The sequence below is a fragment of the Caloenas nicobarica genome, chromosome Z (assembly GCF_036013445.1).
Source record: "Caloenas nicobarica isolate bCalNic1 chromosome Z, bCalNic1.hap1, whole genome shotgun sequence".
In the NCBI taxonomy this organism is placed as follows: Eukaryota; Metazoa; Chordata; class Aves; order Columbiformes; family Columbidae; genus Caloenas; species Caloenas nicobarica.
Window position 1 is genome coordinate 39,154,622 of NC_088284.1, and position 22,618 is coordinate 39,177,239.

General features: G+C 36.8%; 1 protein-coding gene across 1 annotated transcript in view; it reads left to right on the plus strand.

Moving 5' to 3' along the window:
• The window catches only part of FBXL17 (F-box and leucine rich repeat protein 17), a 307,168-nt gene that overhangs the window by 266,420 nt on the left and 18,130 nt on the right, over positions 1–22,618 (plus strand). The window contains exon 8 of the mRNA XM_065656470.1: positions 20,576–20,718. Coding sequence (XP_065512542.1) covers positions 20,576–20,718 — 143 coding nt within the window. The remainder of the gene's footprint in view (positions 1–20,575; positions 20,719–22,618) is intronic.

The window sequence follows — 22,618 nt, forward strand, 5'->3', positions numbered from 1 at the left end:
AGATTTTGACATCTCCAAACCTCCAGCTAGCCTTTTTCTCCTTTTCTTACCTTCTTTTTCATGGACCTATCATCCTTTGCATAGTTACTACTTGCCAATAGCAAGGGAGAAAAGTCCACAGATTTCTTCTGTTTAACAGCAGCTTGGTGGCAAAAAGGATTAGTGAGTGAATGAAGGTCATCAGCCAAAATGGAGTTTGTGTTTCCCACCACCAGTGAAAGTTAGCCGCTGTACATGTATAAAACTTCTTCTGTACATGAATAAATATTATTGTTTCCCTCCAAGATAAGACTGCTTTAGTGAAGCAACTTCAGTTTCCTGAATTTTTAATGTGGCTGTGTTGTGGAGTGCAGTGAAAGAGGAATTTGTGGCCATAATTTGTTTGCCAAAGCAAATTAAAAAGTAGGTGTATGGATAATTTTTAATTATCCTAATTTTAGTGTCACTTACATTAGAAATAAGTCAGTAGTTAGTAGTATATGCTCATTGTTCATTTGGGTTTGGGTATTCTTTTGGGTTTCTTTCCGTGTTGAATTTTACTGTTCGATTTACGATAGAGCACTTAGTTTTCATAATTACTTAATATGGTAGGAGCTATGATGTTCTTGAGTATGTGGCTCTGAGCCACAGAAGGGCTGAAAGAAAAAACGAGGTAACAAGCAGAATTGACAGAAAATATTTGAAATGCCTAGCTTCAAAAGGCCAGAAAAAGGGCTATCACGTCAACTTATCAGAAGATGCTGTTATCTAGCAGTGACCTGACTGGTATCTTAGCTAATAACGGATTTTACAAGGTAGGTTCTATGCAGCATCATATTTTTTTGAAGGACCAAAAAGTTTAAGTACAAGGGATAGAGGTTTACAGCAGTAAGCACAGACTTCTGTCACAAGTTCTCTTTTGGATGAAAAGAACTTTAAACTTTTTTTTGAAACAATTACTGTCAATATGATTGAAGACAGTGAGGCAAAAAGCAATAACAACAAAATGTGGTGGAAGTCTATTTCAGGTTTGGGGTTGTATTGTCTGCAATATAGTAGAACAAAAGACATCCAGAATAAAAGCATTGCTCACAGGTGAGAAAAACAGATATATTGATCTATTGCAAGGATCAAAATTATTTTTTTACACTACATGCACAAAGGTGTGTTCGATGTTGAAAGTTATCTGTAGCAGCCCTGTTGATATTTCTGAATAATGTTTACAGAAACTTATGGCTAACCTGCTTCTCAAAAGCTTGTCTTGCTTTTTTGCCTCTTACTGTTGAAGAGGAACTATGGATTCGAGTTTAAATGTCATTATATTGACATTTTGTTTTTGTCTCCTTCATGCCTGCTCAGTAGTTTTTTGTGAATACACAATTCAGCTAAATAGTAGTAGTTTGAGAATTTCACTAGCATGCAAATTAGGTATAAGTCTGGAAATAACTTACTAACATATCTCCCACAAGAAAATTGCCTTTATGCATGCATACACTTGGAATTTCTTGATCCAGAATGTTTAGTGAGGTCTGGGGCCCTCTCACCTGTGCACCAAGTGGTCTGTAATGGAACACAGAGCAGTACAGTCCCTGTAAAAGCTGTCAGAGGACAAGCCAAAGAAGAGTGAATTTGTCTGCTGAGATCACGTATCTGGAAATTTCAGTTAGTAGCAGTTCGGCTTTCACTTTCATTGACACTGTTATGCTAACACTACAACTGCTTACCATTCTGGGTTACAAAACAGAGGATGATTCACCAACTCATAAAATTCTAAAATTCATGCTCAAAAGTATAAATAATATTCAAAGGAATTATTCTTCCGCCAGAAAGAGCAAATGTGTTTCTTCACCCTGTGTGACTGCTTACACATCAAGAAAAGACTTCAAAACTGCTGCAGATGTGCTATAGATAAATGCTTGCCACTACCAAGTTTCTTCATATGCCACTCATCATTTGGATAATGTTTGAATGTTTGGACCCTTCCCAGGAGCTAACATTTGCTTAACTTTTAAAGAATCTTACCTGATAATAGAAAAGACTGCTTCGACATTCCCGGAAAGATTGTTCTTATAGAAGTCAAGATTTTTTTTTGTCTGAATAATAGCCCCTGTTGAAGGGAAGGACTTTTCCTGTGACAAAGTGAAACAGGGTTTCCTGAAAGACTCAGATGTAGATTTTTTCAGAGCACCATTTTCAGACTGCAGATTTTAAACTGACTTAAGTTGTGTTTCTGTGACTGTCACTATCATCACTAAGATAATTTTCACTGAAGCTGGCATTCAGTAGTTTATTAATTTAAGTGTATACCTATATATAAATGAACACATGCAATGTCATTTAGAAACTTCCAGACATTATTGAGTAATGTCATATCCACATTGATCAGGGAAATTTTCTTCCTCCCAAGCTTTATAACAAATAATACTCATGGACATTGCCTGTCATTAATGGCAAACATATATTTAATATGATTTTCAGACCTGCATAAATAAAATGTAGTCCTTTGTATATTAAAATTTGTTATTGCCACGACAGAACTGTAAAGAAAGCAAATTGCTGACACATATGTACACTTTATTACTGAACCATGTGGCTCCCAGTATGCAGCTATGGTTGACCTTATACTTGAGCCACTGGTGATATTCTAGTTTGCAAGGAGTGTCTTTTTCAGTATTAAGGCATTCTAATTTTTGGAAAAATTAGTACTTGATACAAAATTGGAGAAGTTTTTTTCTTTTAAACTAGTGGTGTCTGTGTGCGTGCCAATTATCTATCTAGCTGATTTAAAAAAAAAAAATACTTCATTAAAAGCTTGATTTTAATGTTAGGTTTTAGTTTCTTATGAACAAGGTGTCCCGAATTAAGTTACTAGGTAAGCTATTGCATTCTTACATTACAACATAAAAGGAAAAAACTTCCATGTTTATATTAAGCAGCCAAATGGAAGATTAATGCCCACTAAGCACCTTAGATAGGCAGTCACTTTAGCAAGTGGCATGGCTGTGCATTTTTGTTTTGTTGAAACCATATTTATATTGTAAATTTGGAATTCTATTAATGCCTAGTACCAATTATTAAAAATTATCTAATTGGCATAAACTTTTCTGTATTTCCTGATCTGGTTAGATAAAAATTCTGGGATTTGTCAGATAGAAAAGCTTTTACTGTGCTAAACTGCTTTCCTGTATAGTTCCCAAGAAAATTGCGTTTATTATTAAGGGAATAGATTACATGCCTGAATGTGAAGTACACTGGAGAAATACTTCATAAAACAAGTCTTTTTCAAGCCCTTAGGAACTAACATTTTTTGTTTGCATTTCATCATGCTAATTATTGTTTATATTGTTCCTTAGGTGGTTAAACTCAGCTAATTTTGTAAAGTTTCCTTCCATTCATTATACAGGACAGCTAATTAATGCTGGAAATGTTATTATTCTAAGGAAGATTGCGTAACCATTCAGCTACAAATGTCTTGCAGATGTACTGTAGGTATCATTATTTGAAGGCAGTTTGATGATTGCACTGAAATATTATTTTAAGAAATTACAGATAAATTTATCTTTTGATGGAAACTCAGCTTTAGCTGTCGTACTAGAATATTCGCAACACATTTCAGATATTTAACAAGGACGATCTTAGAAATTAGTTCCCTGAAATTAGTTCCCTCATTATTTTTCAACCTTGCTTGTGGTAGTTCACAGTATGGAACCTTTTTAAATTATCTTCATTCCTCCCTGTCAGTTGTACTCACTCTCAGCATCCAGTTATATTGATTTATATGAACAACCTCAGTTTCATTAGTTATAATGAAGTTAATGGCAAGTTACATCACTTCTCTTTGTGTTTTCCAAAGCAGAACAGTATAACTGCATTGGAACATATTAACTGTTATGTTAAGAAACACAAAATCCTGTGTTAATGTTAATTTATGTTGAGCTGTGGAATGATACATGCTGACAAAACCAGAAAAATGCAAAATTGAGGCTGACAGTCTGTCCTTGCTTGATTGTACAGATTTGTTGCAGCACATGCAGTATATAACTTCATGCTGTGATTTGAGACCCAAGCAACAATCAGCACAATAGGAGCAGAACAGTCTGTCAACCACTGCATCAAATTTTATTGTCCTTTTTGGATATCTTTAAAGATCTAAAAGATATATATAAAGTAATATACTTCACCTCATTGGTTTTAAGTAAAGTCTTAAGTCAGTTCCAAGGTTTAGCAAAGTAAAGTAAATACATATAAATTATGTATAAAAGCATGTATTTCAATCTTATTTTATTCTTAATAAAAAAGTGATGTAGGGTTACATCTTGACAATGGCTTAAAATATAATTTGGCAAATATACATCTGATTCTGTTATGTATTACTGCACATCTGGAAGGTCAATCTGGACTTCAAATTGGTTGCATGAACCCTCTTCACACCCTCTTCCATGAGTGTCTGGTCTCCTCTGTTAGGGAAGATTCAGCTCTTCCTGACAAACTGCAGTTCTTGTACTTCCGCTGATCACTGCAAAGCCGTTAAGAACAAATGGTATTCCCAGAGCTGTCCTGAACACTCGTGTACAAAAGTACTCAGGCATAGTTACATAAGAAGTCTGCACAAGCATAAGGTTGTAAAATATATTCGTATCATCCTGCCATATCCTAGTTTCATATCCACTCCTGTCCTACTTGGTTGTCCACCATCAGCAGTGAAAGTAGAAACAACATTGTTCCCACTGTACCTGCACTATATGTATTACTCCTGTGTAATCACATTGGCTGATGACTATTTTGAAAAAAAAGTTGCTGGTGGTCAGATTCAGTTTGGGAAGAACTATGTTATTCCATAGCTATGGCTCTCCAAATACTTTTGAATCATAGAATAATTTTGGTTGGAAAAGACCCTTTAGATCATCGAGCCCAACTGTAAACCTAACACTGCCAAGTCCACCTCTAAACCATGTCCCTAGGCACCACATCTACACATCTTTTAAATAGCTCCAGTGATGGTGGCTCAGCCACTTCCTTGGGCAGCCTGTTCCAATGCCTGACAACCCTTTCCTTGAAGAAACTTTTCCTAACATCCAATTTAAACCTCCCCTGGCACAACTTGAGGCCATTTCCTCTTGTCCTATCACTTGTTGCTTGGGAGAAGAGACCAACACCCTCCATGCTACAGCCTCCTTTCAGATAGTTAGAGAGAGTGATAAGGTCTCCCCTCAGCCTCCTTTTCTCCAGGCTAAACAGCCCCAGTTCCCTCAGGTGCTCCTCATCAGACTTGTGCTCCAGGCCCCTCACCAGCTTCATCACTCTCCTCTGTACTCTCTCTAGTACTTCAGTGTCTTTCCTGTAGTGAGGGACCCAAAACTGAACACGGGTTTTGAGGTGCAGCCTCAACAGCTCTTGGTCTTTAGAGAAACTTTCTGACTATAATACCCATGTTAATGTTAGGTCATAGAATTATTTGAGTTGGAAGGGATCTTAGAGATTATCTAGTTCCAGCCCCTCTACCATGAACAGGGTCACTTTCCACTAGATCGGTTTCCCATAGTTAAAAATTTGTTGTGGCTGAAAGAAGGCAAAACTAGTGTACAGAATTGCTTTTCTCCAGCTAAATAAAGTAGAAATTAAAAATGAAATGAAGTTATCTGAAAAGTAAGAAACAGTTGAAGCATCAGTGATGGTGCGCATTAATTATTTTGTCTGAATGCTGTATTTCAGACTTCCTTTTTTTATGGTGTGGAAATGTCATAATAGTATCTGAGTCACATCACTAGGTAACGTCTATTGTTGCTGCTATATCTTCAGATTGCTTTTCTAATATAAGATCAAGCATATCTTCATTTCTTCAATATATTTTAGACTAATTCTGACTTTCCTGCCACCATCTGAAGCCGAATAATTTATTCTTTCTCTTTCTGGACTTCTTGAATCTCCTCTTTTTGAAATAGCGGCTTTCCTACTGTCATCCTCAAGACTGTGGGAAATAGCCATTGGACCACTAGTAAACACACGTCTTTTGCTGAAAAATTTGACAATCAGGATGTGTGATGGTTTGTGGGATATATTGAGGCTTGGCATTGAAGTGGCTCGTTCATTCACATTTTTAACAGCTCACTGCACAGCCAAGTTATTACAGATGTGCATGGGGCAAGCAAAATATGCTTGATGCCAAAGTTTGGGGGGTTTTTTTAGGAAAAAGTGAAAAAAAATAAACCCAAAAGTAGTGTTAGAGGAAACATAATGTGTCGGGGAATGATATTCCAAGGCTGTAAAGAGTTTTAATAAAGATGTTAATATTCTGTCTTATATTCATGTATATATGTGGGCTGTACAAGTAGTAAGGAGAGTGAATGTGAACTGGCTGAGTTAGAAAAATAAATATGCAATTCTTCATGAAAAATAACCTGTACTCCTAAAGTAGAGAACTGTAAATACTAGATCAATATCTCAAAAAGGCATTGGGTGTGTTTCTGGGTGTTAAAAAGTACTGCCTACATACATTTGTTGAAGTGTATAAACATTCTAGTGTAACACCTCGTGCTCTCTGATATACTTGGGTTTACTGCCTGTTACTTTTTGTGTGTTTTGGTGAACAGTCAGATATCTGCCCTTTTGCCAAGTGCTAAATGGTTACACACCGAGAGTTTTACAATGAAAACCAAAACTTTTAACATACATTTTCTTCCATTTTTAGATTGTATATCTAAAATTTTGGTTTTGTAAGCAGTTTTTATCTTCTAGTATTTATTTTGCTCCTTTGGCTCCACTTGATTAAATTTTATGTACTAAAAATTTATCTGTGGTATTCTATTTGCTGCTAAGTTCGTAGAAACTGAAGAGTCGTTATACTGAATCCTGGTTTAAGTAGTCTTTGTTCTCTTCTCACTATCAAACAGTGTGAAATTCTTTAGTGCATGACACAGAAGTTACATGTCATGCATTTATTAGATGTTTTCCTTCCTCCAGTCTTCTCATCTTTTTGATGTGTAGTCTTTCAAACTGATAATTTTATGAGTCCTCATTTTTGAAATAGCAGATTGCACAGTTCTATTGTTCTTCATTTTAAGACCTCTGTTTTCAACATTTTCCCTCTGTGGCATAATGAGTGTAGACCTCTGTTACAGATGTCATGCTTTATCTCAGCAAGTATTTGCAGATCATCAGGCAGCCTTTTCAAAGTCAGTGTTTATTAATCAGAGGAATACAGTAGCTAGAGTCCTTAGCGAAGAAAGACAAAGCTAAATTTGCAAAAGGCTATGTTCCCACATCATTTAGGATTACTTCTGTCATTCTCCAAAGAAGCGCTGTCTTATCTTGGCTGATTCCACATCTGAACAGGCTAAACAGTTAAATTCCTTCACTGTGAAAACATCTCTCTCTACCCTCTCTCTTGCAGTCCCATGCGACTAAGAAGTAACTAAAGTCTTGCTTTTTTGACAATCAGCATCTAAACATCCTGATTTTTATTTCATCTATGAAATTTGGACTTACCAAACCCAACTCATTCGCTAGGAGTCTGGAATAATAAGACATGGTTAATAAGTGATTTTAATATTAATTATATGTATGCATGTTATAGGTGTACAATTATATACATATTATTATGTAATAGGTTGTAACTGTATATTAATAAATATATATTTAATAAGTGATATAAAGTGAGTTTGCTAGCTTCTGCCAGTTTATTGTCTCAAACTGTTCCAGCAAAACATTAAGTGAACTTTACATCTGGTCTGTATGTGACATTCTGCATTCTGTGACTATAGCCCCTGAAATGCTCCATGATCTGGCTTTTTCAAAAGAGTTTTCATAAGCAGTGCATGCACCAGTTCTCCAACAATGCAGATTTCAAAAAATATTATTTTTTTCCTACCTCTCTAGATTAATGTGTTGCATATACCTCACATCATTCAGGTTACAGGCTTTATTTTTAATGCTGTCTAGATTTGAGTTTTCTCTATGATCACTAGTGACTGCCACCTCTGAATGCTACTAAGTCTCTGGATGCAATAGTGTCTTGGACTAACAGCTTTCATAGGTTAGGTACATGTTGTTTAAATAAGCTCAAACCCCTTTATCCATTTCGAAAAGGTTGTACTTAAATTTTCTTGTATATCTCTTGTTCCTGTTTTAAGGCATTAAGGTGATTTTTGGTGTCTTTGTTACTGTGACGCAACAATGTGCCCATCTGTGGACCTGAAAAAGAAACAGTCATCTTTAAGAGTCTACAGCACTTCTCAGTAGTCTCCTAATTAAAAAATTTAAAAAAAAAAAAAAAAATTAACCTGTCCCTTGTCTGCAGAGTCAGTCATCTCATTACAGAAAGGTAATCAGGTTGACCAGGCTCGCTTTGCACATAGTAGGTCTGTGCTGGCTGTCCCGTCATCTTTGTGTCCTTCAGAAAAACTGGCTCCATGGTTTTCTTGCAGATCAAAGTCAGGCTTACTGTCTTCCATTTGCAGTCAGACTGTGTCTGTGGCACTGATGGAAATTACTCCTTTGCAAAATAGTGCAAAGAAAACAAGTAATGTTTTAGTGTCCTCGGGCAAGTGAAAATAGAGCAAATCTGGTTTTAACAGCTTGGTCCACAGAGGCTATTTTGTCTTAAAACCATGGGATTAAAACCGGCAGCTGCTACCACTTTCGTAATCCATCTCTGAAATGGGTATTTTTTAATATTTTTGTGAGAGGTCTACAGGCAGGGCAGACCTAAACATGCTGCATGCCTTTCAGTTTCCAGTACCAGTATCTTTTTGCATCCTCATACTGAAGATTTTGGGGTTTTCTTTGGTTTGTTTTGTTTTTTGCTGTTGATATGCATTGAGTAAAAGATGTTGAAATGGCTGAAATGTAACAGAGCCTTTCTTCTGCACTAATAGAGTTTATTTAGAATATAGATATATTTAGCGTTAATTGATTGTTGTCTGTGTTGAAATTTCTCCCTCAGAGTCCTGTATAAAATACAACACTTTTGTATTATTTTGTCCAGTGTTTAGCCTTGTTCTTAGTGGGGACTACTGGGGAAACAGCTGTTTAACACTTGTTATGTTAAAGATTATTCTGAAAGATTGCACTGTTCTACTTTTTCAATTTCATTTCTAGTTTATGGCAGAGTTTTTGTTACATTGTAGGACAATAGGTAATTTTTTTAATAACCTTTGTACAAATGTATTATTTTCTGTATGGTTTTCTTCTGGCCAAATATGCAAGACAAAAAAGTAAAAGCAAGCACCAAAATTAATTCCACCTGGGAAATACTAGCCTTCTAATAGCATGTATTTCTATGGGTTTGAACTGTAGGATAAACATTGATTTAACAGTTACTTTTTTTCTACATACCAGCTAATAAAGTTGGCATTGAGTACAGCAGTGTATACTGTGCCAACATAATAACCATATACCACAGCGAGACCATACCTGGGTAACTGTATACCAACTACTTTCATGACTCTTACAGAAGAAATAAAATATTTGCCTATATTAAATATATTTTATATAAAAAAATAAAATAAAATACTTTTTCCACATAAAAGCTGCAATCTTTCCTCTCACAGTCATTAGGTCTTTACAGTTCTTGAGACTTTTCTTGCCTCCAGGGATTTTTTTTAGGCTTCCTGAGGTAACCAGTACTTTAAATAATGAGATTTTATTTTCAAAAGGGAAACCAAAAATACATTGTTTTAGAATGTATATGTTATATCTTTCAAACAGATTTTTAGTCAAAGTTGTGGTAGTATCACTAGTTGAGTGGTTTGCCACCATGCTTCCAAATAAAGGTCAAAATATTCATCCAGAGAGAATGGATTTAACTAGCTTTCTAAACTCCTGGAGAAAACAGGTTTGCTCAAGGGATACAGTCTGTCTCTTTTTCATTTCCTTGAGGCATCTTATTAGATTGGTTTCCCAGTGTGGTCATGCCCCTATATCTTTCTGCATTTTATTGCAGTCCCATGCTTCATTCTCAAGAAATGTTGCCCATAGCCACATATGCACAAAGGTATAACAATAAAATTATCACAGGAGACTTCAAGAAGCCTGAGGCAGGTGAAGACTATGGAAAAAAAAAAAATCAAATATGTTAAAATGCAGGCTTGCCATCCAGAGAGATGGTACAGCATTCTATCAGGAAAATTTTTCAGGCTGGGCAAATTTTTTTCTAACCTTCTTCAAGGTTTACAAAAGCTTAGGTCTTTACCTATTTACATACGTCTCCAGTTGCTGTGTTCTGTGAGAACTTGACATAAATATTGAAATACCACTAGTATAAAATATATTAAAACAAAAAAATGTCTCCCTTTTGCCTCACTGCCAAACCATGGGGAAAAGGACTTCATTGCTTTCCTGTTTACTTACTACATGGATGTATGTACTGTAAGGGAAAATAGTTACAGAATTAAGGTCGACATTTGATTATGAGAACAGTGAAGTTCATGGTTGCCTCATCTACTTACATATTTACTTTTATTTCAAGGGAACTGCTCATACAGTTAAAACCAGGAATGTATTTAAGTACTTGATTATAAATGGGATTGGCTGAGTTTCCTGATGGAAAGCCAGTTCTTGTACAAATCCTGTCTCTCTCGCTTCACTATTTCACGGTGGCACTGAAATGTATCTGTTATGTGAGGTCATGATTATAAAAGAAAAAAATGCATGTCATACTACCTGTCAGCTGGACATGCATAAGCCTGAGCAGAATTAGACTTTTGACTGGAAAACCAGCAAAAACTGAAAGTGATATACCCATGGTAGCTTTTATTTGGTAGCAGATGATCTGCAGTGCTTGATACATAATTGATATCAGTATATGATGACAAAACATTTAGTCATTAAAATACCCTTATAAATTTGAAACAGGACTAGATTAATTGTTTAAAAAGTTATGCAGTGAATTTTATACAACTGTTTTTCATTTAAGGCAGAAGCAATGTAAATTGTGAGCTGTGATTCCTCTGCTGGGTGAGCAACGTAGCCTAGAACTCAAGCAGTGGTTTGTTCAACCACTATCTGTAGTTACAGCAGCAAAACATCTTTTGACACATGGAAATGGGATTGGGCATGTAGTCAGCCTCTGCACATAACAGATTAGCTAAACTGCAAGACCTCATGTAATTTGCATGGCAGATAACCATCAGCCTCATCAATGCAGGGAGTAAACATAAATCCTATCTATTAGTATCATGTGGGCATTAATATGTGCTTTGAAGAATCAAATTCTGTTGCCTTAATTCAGGGAAAAAAAAAGAAGTCACTGAAAATTTTGTGAAAATAAGTTTTTATAGATATGTACTGGTAAAGAAGAACCTTTTCTACATATAAGCAATATTTATGTTAACTATTCAATACTTAATCTGTTGCATACTGTAGAGAGTATTGTTAACACATATAAGTTAATGTTTTGATTGGTAAATATAAAATATTAAAATTATTTGGCAGTATATTGTCTATGTAGTCAGCTGTAGTTTACAATTGGCAAGTGTTTGTGTCTAATGGCAGGCTATTTTATAAATGCTTTTCCACAGATCGCTGGAAATGGAATATCAAACTAATTTTGGTGACTGGTAAAGCTTCAATGCATTCAAATGTTTGTAATTTATCCGCATCGTTTACATATTTCTCTTTTTTTTGTAATTCAATAGAATAATATAAGTGAAAGATAGAAAAGACCATTTAAATTGGCTTGTTCAGTCTGTCTCATACAACATTTTCTTTATAGCCTCTCCAGAGCTTTGTCCACTCATATTTTAAATAACTGAAGCAGATGAGAGTAACTCTATAACTCCACCAACAGAAGGAGATTATTTCACAGTTCACTAAGATGTACTGTTACACCATTTTTTAGCATCTAAATATCTGGTTTTCTTTGCTAATTTTCTTTTTATTATATCTGCTTATTGCAGTTTTAACTTTCATAAACTTCCGCCTGTTTTTTTTGTACATTAGGCTATTCAGGAGCTAGTAGGTGGCTATCAAACCCACCTTAATAGCTTTTGTCTATATAGTAAATAAATATAATGGGAAGTTCCATAAGAAGGCTGTTACTTGGTAATACATTCTTGACTGATTGATTTCTACTCTGTGTAAAACCTCAAAGAGGCTGGAAATTTTAAATTCTAATTCTTGCACATTTAAATGCTTTTGAGATTAATGATAATAAGAACTTAATAAACAAATGCTAAAATGTTTTTTGCATGAATGCATATAGATGTGTGATGCCTTAGTATCAGAGTGATGTCAATCATAATCAATTTTTAAAAACATTTCTATCCATTCCCTACTGAATGCTGACCAAATGCAGTGTCTTTTGCATACACAGTATGTTAGCTGATGATAGGAGAAAAATAGCAACACAGTTAAACCACACAGAGGTATATTTTCCATTAAATTGAACTAGGATTTATTTATTAAGGAAGTACTCCATTTTGTAGTAGGTGCATGTCAGTAAGAATATGTGTAGCTGGATGTAATTCTGCTCAATAGGGGAGATTTCCAAACAATTCTATTTGGTAAAAATATGCAAAACCTGGAGTATTTGTTTCCAGATTTAAAAATACATTTAAATTAAATTAAGAGCAGGCTAAATATTGGATGTTGTTCATACCAAGGATATGTATGTTATTTTTTCTGTTGTAGTGACCTTATACTTGGAAATGGTCATGACTAAATTTTAAATGTTAGATTACTGGTTTTTTTAAAACATACTAGTGTAATACCTGTTTCTGATTTTTTTTTTTTAGCATTTATAAAAAATCAAGGAGAAAAACCTCAAGATGATACACTGCCAACTATAGTTGCCCAAAAACAATCCTAGAAAACAAATAGAGCAGTCTAATACCCTCTGATTTGGTTAGATGTGAGAGCTCAATGGTTGCTTAGATCAGGTCCAGAAGTAATTAACCATAGAAACATTCACATTGCAACCATTGGTTTCACAGTTTACATACGGTTAAATGGAGACCTTCCTCTCTGACTAAAGCGGTTGTTTCTGCCTGTAGTATAGGAGTATATCACAGAATCACAGAATGGTTGGGGTTGGAAGGGACCTCTGGAGATCATCTAGTCCAACCCACCTGCTAAAGCAGGTTCACCCAAGGCAGATCGCACAGGAATGTGTCCAGGTGGGTTTTGAATGTCTCCAGAGAAGGAGACTCCACAACCTCTCTGGGCAGCCTGTTCCAGTGCTCTGGCACCCTGAAAGTAAAGAAGTTTCTACTCATATTCAGATGGAACCTCCTATGCTTCAATCTGTGCCCGTTGCACCTCATCCTATCATTGGGTACTACTGAAAGATGTGTGGTCCCATCCTCTTGACACCCACCCTTGAGATATTTATAAACATTGATGAGATCCCCTCTCAGTCTTCTCTTCTCCAGGCTGAACAGACCCAGCTCTCTCAGTCTCTTCTTATAAGAAAGGTGCTCTAGGCCCCTAATCATCTTTGTAGCCTGCCGCTGGACTCTCTCCAGTAATTCCTTGTCCTTCTTAAACTGGGGAGCCCAGAACTGGACACAGTACTCCAGATGTGGCCTCACCAGGGCAGAGTAGAGGGGGAGGAGAACCTCCCTTGACCTGCTGGTCACACTCTTCTTGATGCATCCCAAGATACCATTGGCCTTTTGGCCACAGGGGCACATTGGTCAACCTGTTGTCAATAACTCCCAAGTCCTTCTCTGCAATGCTGCTTTCCAGCAGGGCCACCCCTAGCCTGTACTGGTGCCTGGGGTTATTCTTCCTCACATGCAGGACCTTACACTTGCCCTTGTTGAACTTCATCAGGTTCTTCTCTGCTCAGTCCTCCAGCCTGTCCAGGTCTCACTGAGTGGCAGCACAGCCTTCTGCTGTATCAACAACTCCTCCCTGTTTGGTATCATCAGAAAACTTGCCGAGGATGCACTCAGTGTCTTCATCCAGGTCAGATGAACAGGTTGAACAGGACTGGACCTAGAACTGACCCGTGGGGAACCCCACTAACTTCAGGCCTGCAGCCAGACTCTGCACCATTGATCACAACCCTCTGAGCTCTGCCATCCAGCCAGTTCTTGATCCATCTCACCACAAAGGCGGCATTCAGTAACTTTGCCTTCTCTGTATCATCCGTCGTCAGGGCACCCTCCTCATTCAGTAGTGGACCTACATTTTCCCTAAACTTCCTTTAGCTGCTGATGTACTTGAAGAAGCCCTTCTTGTTGTTCTTGACATCCATGGCCAGATTTGCTTTCAAGTGGAGCTTGACCTTCCTCGCCACATCCCAGCATGCTCTAACAGCCTCCTTGTATTCCTCCCAGGTGGTCTGTCCCTTTTTCCCATCACATAAACATCCTTCTTCCACCTGAGTTTTGACAGCAGCTCCTTACTCATCCATGCTGGTGTCTTACTCCCTTTACTTGATTTCTTCCTCATAGGGATGCATCGGTCTTGAGCTTGGAGGAAAGTGATGTTTGAATATTAGCCAGCTCTCTTGGACCCCCCTACCTTCTAGAACCCTATCCTATGAGATTCTTCCAGCAGGACCTTGAAGAGGTCAAAGTTTGCCCTGCTGAAGTCCATGGTTTTAGTCCTACTTGTTGTCCTCCTTCCTCCACACAGGATCCTGAACTCCACCATCTCATGGTCGCTGCAGGTGAAGCAGCCCCCCACCATGACATCTCCAGCCAGTTCTTCTGGGTTATTTAGGACAATGTCCAGCAGCACGCCTCTCCTCATTCGCTCCTCCACCATCTGGGTCAAAAAGTTGTCACCAATGATCTGTAGGAGCCTCCTGGACTGTGCATGCTTAGCTGTGTTGCCCACACAGCAGATGTCAGGGTGATTGAAGTCTCCCGTGAGAACCAGGGCGTGTGATCACGAGTCTACTTCCAGCTGTCTGTAGAAAGCCTCATCAATTTCCTCCTCCTGATCAGGTGGCCTATAGTAAACACTCACAACAGCATCCCCCTTGTTAGCTTGTCCTTTGATTTTTACCCATAAGGACTCAACTCATTCATCATCCCTCCCTAGGCAGAGTTCAAGACATTCAAGTTGCTCTCTCACATAAAGTGCAACTCCTCCACCTCGTCTTGCTGGCCTGTCTTTCCTAAACAGTACATAGCCTGCCATGGCAACATTTCAGTCATGTGAGCTGTCCCACCACATCTCCATAATAGCAATGAGATCATGGCCTTGTGAACGCACATAGAACTCTAATTCTTCCTCTTTATTCCCTATGCTACACGTGTTGGTGTATAGACACTTCAGGGAGGTACACAAGCATGTGGGTTTCTCCTTATGCATTTAGCTATGTCGTTTTAACTTAATCATTATAAAATGAGGTTAAATTAGTGTTTGATTTTAATGGCTGTGCACTAAGGACAAAATTTGTCTTATTTTTCTAACTATTCCAGCTGGTCGTCTAAAAGATGCTACCTCTGCCTACAAACCTGGTCCTGCATATGTCCTTTCACCTTCACAGCTACAACAAAGTATCGTTACAGCTGGAAAATACTTTTGCTTAATGTGGCTCAAGGCTGTGAGGGCGATTTTCCAATTCCAGTTAGAGACTTTATACTTTATGTTCTGCTGTGTGAGAGCTGTACATCAGTTGATGTCCATTTCACCAAGCTAGTGCTAGAAAAATAAATACAAAATCTTGCTTTCGTCAAAATAAATGGGAGATATAAGAATTGGATTCGTTGTTAAATATTCACATACAGAGAGGTTCATACATAAAAGCCAGCATGTTTAAACTACTTGGTGGATTTTTGTGTACCCACCTGCTTTAAATGTATCATGTTGTTCTGTTTGGTCATTCAGTATGTTTTTAAGCCTGGTTGTCATTAGTATTGAAACATACCTTTGACTCTTCCTTACTGCTGATTGTGCTACTAATTCCTAAGTCACAGAATCCAAACTTGCTTTGTAAGGCTTTTAATTTATCTTTCCTTGTTAAATTGCTGTCAGGCTTTCTGAGAATAGCAGTATATTCTGATTATTGTGGGCAAATGCAGAGAGGAGTAAAAACTGCTGAGTAATGCAAACATTTTCTTAGCTGAAACTTGTAGCTTATTTTACTCATACAAGCAGAAGAACTGTGTGTACGCAAGACTTCCAAAAGAACTCAAGGATTAAATAGCCGAGCTCCTAACTGCACTTCGCTTAAACCTGCTTGGACTGCTTGGCAGAGGTATTTAAAAAAAAGTTTCAGGGAAGATCAGAAAAATATTAACTGATAATCCTGTAATCTGTACAAGGCAAATTAGTAATAATACAAAATACGATTAGTGAACACGTTAATAAATATGACATATTAAGGAAGCATTGACACAGCTTTTTTTAAGAGAGGTTGTGCTTCATAGTTATATCAGACAGTACTTTGGAGAAGTCAGCAAGGAATAAGGAAGATCTGGTTGATACAGTCTGTTGGGATTTACGGAAAGCATTTGCAAAGGAACTAACTAGATATAAAAGGGGAATTCCTGGATCAGGTTTTAAGGCAGGTTCAAAACAAACAAGGGGCAGGTGGTTTTCAAAACAAAGGTAGCTGAACTGAGGGACTCCTTGCCACAGGATGTTGTGGAGCCTAAAAGAGTTTGTGGATTACAAGACTGATTAGATAAACTCACAGAAGTACAGTGGCATCAACCCTGGTTCAGAAAGTCCCTGCACACAATTTTTTTCATGTGAGGAAAGTGTTCTGGGAAAGTATTGTTAGATTTTCACATGTTCTCATGGCCTTTCTTTATCTTCCACTGTTGGGTGCTGATAGAGACTGAATAATATGTCTTTTCTCTGACCAAGGGTGTCCTCGTGAGGGTGCAGATGCACGCATTGGAATTTTTTGAAAATAAGGTCATTGGTGTTTTAAAATGGCATACCCGTATGTGTTTGATAGATGAACTGTTGCAATATATGCCTACAGTGTAACACTGCACACTTGGCAAAATATTTGCCTTTTTCAGAAAGACTTCTGCTAATCCGGGGACAAAGAGTTGCACAGTGCAAAATAAATATGTTATTTTCTACTAGCTTATGACAGAATATTTTAAGTCTTCAGCCATCTGTAATGCAGTAATTGATTTCTAGTGTCATTTTTAATTAAATTAGAATATTGTTTTCAATAGTTTATATGTATTAAAGAATACCCAGCTATTTAATACAGGTGAACAGAAAGTCAAATATTTGCATATGACATTTGGGGGCTCTCTAGGAGCAGTTAGGGTTGAAACAGTGGTGAGGAATGTTACAACAGAAAGGCTAGCCAGACAAAAATACTATCCATTCAGCAGTCACTAATCTAAAGTATACCCCAGCCATGGTTAGCCTAAGACATACCTAATGCACAGATTAGGCACACAGGTTGATTAAAGCATAAAATTCAATTCAATTATTTGCATATACACAAATGTGGAACACAGGTGAAGACAACAGATTAACAGTTGCCTGAAAATCTGTCTGGAAGGTTTTAACTGCAGAATGCATTCATTTAGAAAGCCCTGCTCCGCAAATGTCACAGTTGGATTTTTTGTTTGTTTCCGTTCTATGTTTTATGTATAATATTGATATGTAACATCCTGAGGTGGTTTTATTCCACTTTGTATTGTTTTGTAAGTATTGTTACTTGTACCAAAAAAACGTGGTGGTTGTCTCATAGTATTTATTGTTACAGTTGTGTTCTGGGTTTCCTCATAATCAATAGAATATAGAAATGACAATGTAGGCCAAAAATCATACATATAGACTTTGATTTATGGAAACTTACTTATGCTTTCCAAATCCCGGGGATGATCTTCTTCACTCTTGTAATACTTCAGAGAAGTCACACTAATAACAATCGGCTCATTAACATATAGATGTTCAGAAACAAGCAGTAAAGGCCAGTTTTGCAAAGAGCCTTCATGATCTGTTATTTTATAATTATTTTGTTATTATTTCAATAATTATTAAGTCCTTTTTTCATTATTGTAAAAGGTAAAAATATTTTTATCTTTATATAGAAATCCATAAGACTTAACTGAGATTTAATTAAGGTCCTACTGTAGAAATTTAATGCTTTACTAGCCAAAAAGCCAAAATAGAAGAATAATATATCAAATGATGAATTAACATCTTTTAAATTATGTTTTATTATAAAATGGTTTTCTGGGAATATTTTGTTATAAAACAGTGTATATGAACAAGACAGAGAATCTTTTATTCTTGAATTTGTTTAGTATGTGCATGTGAATGAAATTTCATGCATTAGTCATCTTTTTGCCACATTCATGGCAGCTTCTTGGACTGATGATGCTCAGGTTATGTTTTGGTCTTGGGCATTTAACACACAGTATAACACTGTTTTCTGGTCTTTCAGCAGCATTGTCCCCTACATTCTCTCTAATCTGTGTCTCCTAATGCCTTTACTAGGTGAATTGTTCACTGGTGTGATCTGGTGATATTTTATGTCACTCCTAAAAAGTATTCTCTGCTGATTTTCTTCCTTTTATTAGTTTTACATTAAGCATTGAGAAAGACAGAATATGATCGTAACTTTACAGAAACTAGCAAAATTTTTCAAATCCAAACACTATTTGAAGTTTTGTTTAGCTGACAATATTCTAATCTAGTGGCAGGCTTTCGGTATTCCTGCACTATTTCAAGTCTAAAACATTTTGTGTGGAGCTACAATAATCTGTAATTGCTACAGCTCTTGTTATTGCAAAATATATACAGAAAGTTTTTGACACTATAATTTTGGAAGGGCTCTGTAAAAAGTACTGTGTTCTGTTATATGCATAGTATATTTGCGTATTTGAAAAATTAGGACTTATTTTCTAGGGTCGAACTGGGAAGATAACAGGAAGTTGGTATTGTCCTACAAAAAGCAGTGAAACCATAATGAAACTACGTAGATGATTATATCATAAATTCATTATGTCAGTTACAAAATTCTGTTATCATTGCCATTTGGTGAACTGCTGCGAGAATAAAATTATGTACTACTGCAAATTCCACAGCTTCTGAGAATGTACTTGGCCTCTTTTGGCTGATTTTGTTTACAAATCAAGTCCACCTAAATATTCTATCTGAATATGAGGAGAAACTTCTTTACTTTGAGGGTGCCTGAGCACTGGAACAGGCTGCCCAGAGAGGTTGTGGAGTCTCCTTCTCTGGAGACATTCAAAACCCACCTGGACACATTCCTGTGCGATCTGCTCTGGGTGAACCTGCTTTAGTAGATGGGTTGGACTAGATGATCTCCAGAGGTCCCTTCCAACCCCAACCATTCTGTGATTCTGTGATTTATAAATTATCAAATTATCCTTACTGTTGTCTGCCATCAGTACAGCTCTTTGCAGAACCACTACAAGGTTAGGTGGGTTCTTTGTCTTTGCTTCTAGATCTCAGTTACACCCTGATTAGCTAAGATTGACATCTGGCATATCAAGAGATACCAGCTCTTCAAAACTCCATTTTCGCTGTGATTTTGTTGTTGTTGTTGTTGTTGGGGTGTTTTTTTTTTGTCAGTACATTGTGTAGCATGAACAGAACTGGCCCACAGCTGCTGAAAAATCATCCCTTTAAAGATATTTGTATTATTTGGACTAAGTTACTAATTAATCTTCCTTTTCAGCAACTGCATTTTAACTGGAGTTAAAAACTGTAAAGATCCTACCTCTTGGCTGACTTCAACACCAGAAACTTTAGACTTGTTTCTTGAGCTGAGATTTTAGCTGCTGAAGGTTGTTGCTCATTTCTGTTAATATATCCCAATTTGGCTTAAAGGCTTCCAAGCCTGTATTTCCTGAAAAGTGTTCTAGTCCCTGGTGACCAGAGTGCTAGTGATTTCTGTCCTTTCTGTCATGCCAAACTAGCCATGTCATGACAAAGACTTCCCAATCTGTTCAGATGCCTCGTGATTTCTCCTGCCTGCCATTTTTCAGTCCTTTCAGAACTTTCTCTTTTTTTTCCTTTTATAAAGGCTCAAGTTTTTATTTTAATTCCTCCTGCCCTTTTTATTTTAATTGGAAAAGTGTTTGTGAAGAAAACATGAAAGTAAGACATATTGTTATTACATCATCAATATGAACAATGGGAAGCAAATGCAACTTTAGAATGTAGTTATAAAATGAATAATGAGAGATAGATACATGCAGGGTTTTCTAATTTGTTTTGTTGACACAGACAATGTCCTGTTATTCTCTGTGCTGTCTTTGCAATATTATTTTGCTGGGGAAAAAAAAGAAGTGTTAGTAGTATAAAATCATTTGATTTCCCTGAAGGGAAGTGAGGTAGAATTGTTTTTATTCTATAGTTATTTAAATTGATTAATCCTTGATTCTGCTAAAAAGAAATTAAAAGACTTCCTATAGAATATCTCTGCTAACTGGTCTATTTATCTTGATTGGTAAATAGAAAAATACATAGGAAGATCTGTTTATCTATGCATTTATGTTTGCATGTGTGTCTATTCCTAATTTGAAGAGACAGCTATTTCATAGTTAAAAATGCTGAAATACAAGATCTTTTACAAGATACATGACAACTGCTTCTGAAAATTTCATTTCAACATCATTTAGTGTATACATGGAGCTTAGCTTACCATCTCCATAAGCTATATAGTTCATATCTTTAATATCTGTCTTTACAGCTCTGATAGCCATTGGACAATACAGCGTGACAATAGAGACAGTGGATGTTGGATGGTGCAAAGAAATCACAGACCATGGAGCCACCCAAATTGCACAAAGCAGCAGGTCTCTCAGATATTTAGGGCTCATGAGATGTGATCAGGTAAGGTGCATTTACATGAACTGGTGCCTCCTTCTGAGCGTATGTGAGAGTGAGTGTTCATGTGCGTCTGTGCGAGTGAGGGAGAGAGATGGGAAGATTCACGCTTTTCCGTACAAACAGATATGGTATTCACTACCATGCTACTCTTTCAGTGTACTGTGTTCACGCATTTAGCTGAAAAAGTATCTAGAGAACTAAAAAGAGCACTATAAATTTTTGCTGACGTGGATTTTCAAATACACCCGCAAGCTACACCCACAGCCTGAGGTGCTCACAAAAGTTTTGTGTAAAATCTGCCCTCTGAGGGTTTTGAATATTTCTGGCTAAAACTGGTTTTGTATGTCATGTGTCACTTCAGTGTTACTTTCAATGTCTGTGTTCTTGCTCATATATAATGGTTTTGAAAACACAAGGGCAAGGATTTGGATAAAATCGTAGTGCTAACAAAAGAAAAAAGTACTGGGTTTCTTATTATATAGCTTTCCTACTTGGAATATATTAAGAATGCCTCTAAGTTTTAACACTTTATCATTAGAAGAAGAGAGGACAAGGCAATACAGCTCCACCACAGCCTGTATATAGGCTTCAGGAATCATGTCTCTCTTGAGAGAAGAGAGAACAAGAGCACACAGCAGAAATAGCTAAAAGTCATTGGAAGTTCAGAGTCTCTGATCTCAAGCCTTCAAATATATCTGCAGGGATTGTTTCTTTTCCAGCCATCATGAACGAAATGTCCAGCTTGTGGTGCCCATCATAAGCTTATCTCTCGGGCTTGTTAATTTTTGATTGGATACAGCCTGTGGAAACATAGGTTTTTAGTTTGAGAAACTTGATGCTCAAACCATTACCTTACATCTCTTGCAGTGCTTTATAGAAGACAGTTGCAAAACCCAATACTTCAACTGGCAAAGAATAATAATTTCCAGGTCTGTTGTAAAGTTAGAAATAGCATTTTGCAAACCCAGCCTTAGACAGTTTTGAGTTCGAGAGCACTTTGGAAGAATTGCTCTGTCTATTAAAACTGACTCCACTTAATCTGCTAAACATTAGTGTTTTGCAAGAGCCAATAGACAAAAAGTGTGTGACTCATTGATAGATTGTGCTAAGATTATGTACTTAGAGAATGTTCAAAGAGGTTACTTGAACTTGGGAATTAGATCTGCCCCTGAATCACCTGATCAATTTTAAACATATATTTATTTTGTGGATTTAGCTAACATTGAACCATCAACAAGCGTCTAATATGTGAAATAATTTTATGCTCTCTTCAGCTGCTGTAGAAAATCAATGATCTCAATGCCGAAAACACGTTTTACTACCTCATCAGTTAAACTATATGTACTATAGTCTATGTTCCTCTAATTGCTGATTAATGCTTTCCTGGTTCTTCACAAAGGATTATACACCATCTTTTGTGTTATGAAAGTAAGTCAACTGCTAAAAGGAAAAAAGAAAAAGGGAGCTGAGGGAGATTGTGTGCATGCATGCATACGTGTATTCAAAGTATGGTAGCTAAAACTTGTTAAGAAATAGGTAAATTCTGTTACAGCAAACACTACTAGTAGGACTACCACTGGAAATTATTTTCTTGCTTGCAAAGCCTTGATGGGAAAAGTGGCTCCACGGACAGAATGAAGTAAATATCCTTGACTTAAGAGCTTTTGGCAGCTAGAAGATGCCAGCTCCCTTTTTCCACTGCAAATGAACAGAGAAATTACTGAACAAAATCGTCTTCAACTGTCTCTCCACAATATCATGCAGAACTAATTATTTGCAATGGCTGCTCTATTAAATTAAAAATGTCAGTGCCCGGCATGTCATTAAAGAGAATTCTTGGGTGGTGCAGAAGGGTTTATTTACATACCCTCGTGACTGAAATTCCTGTCTTTGGTCTATTGTC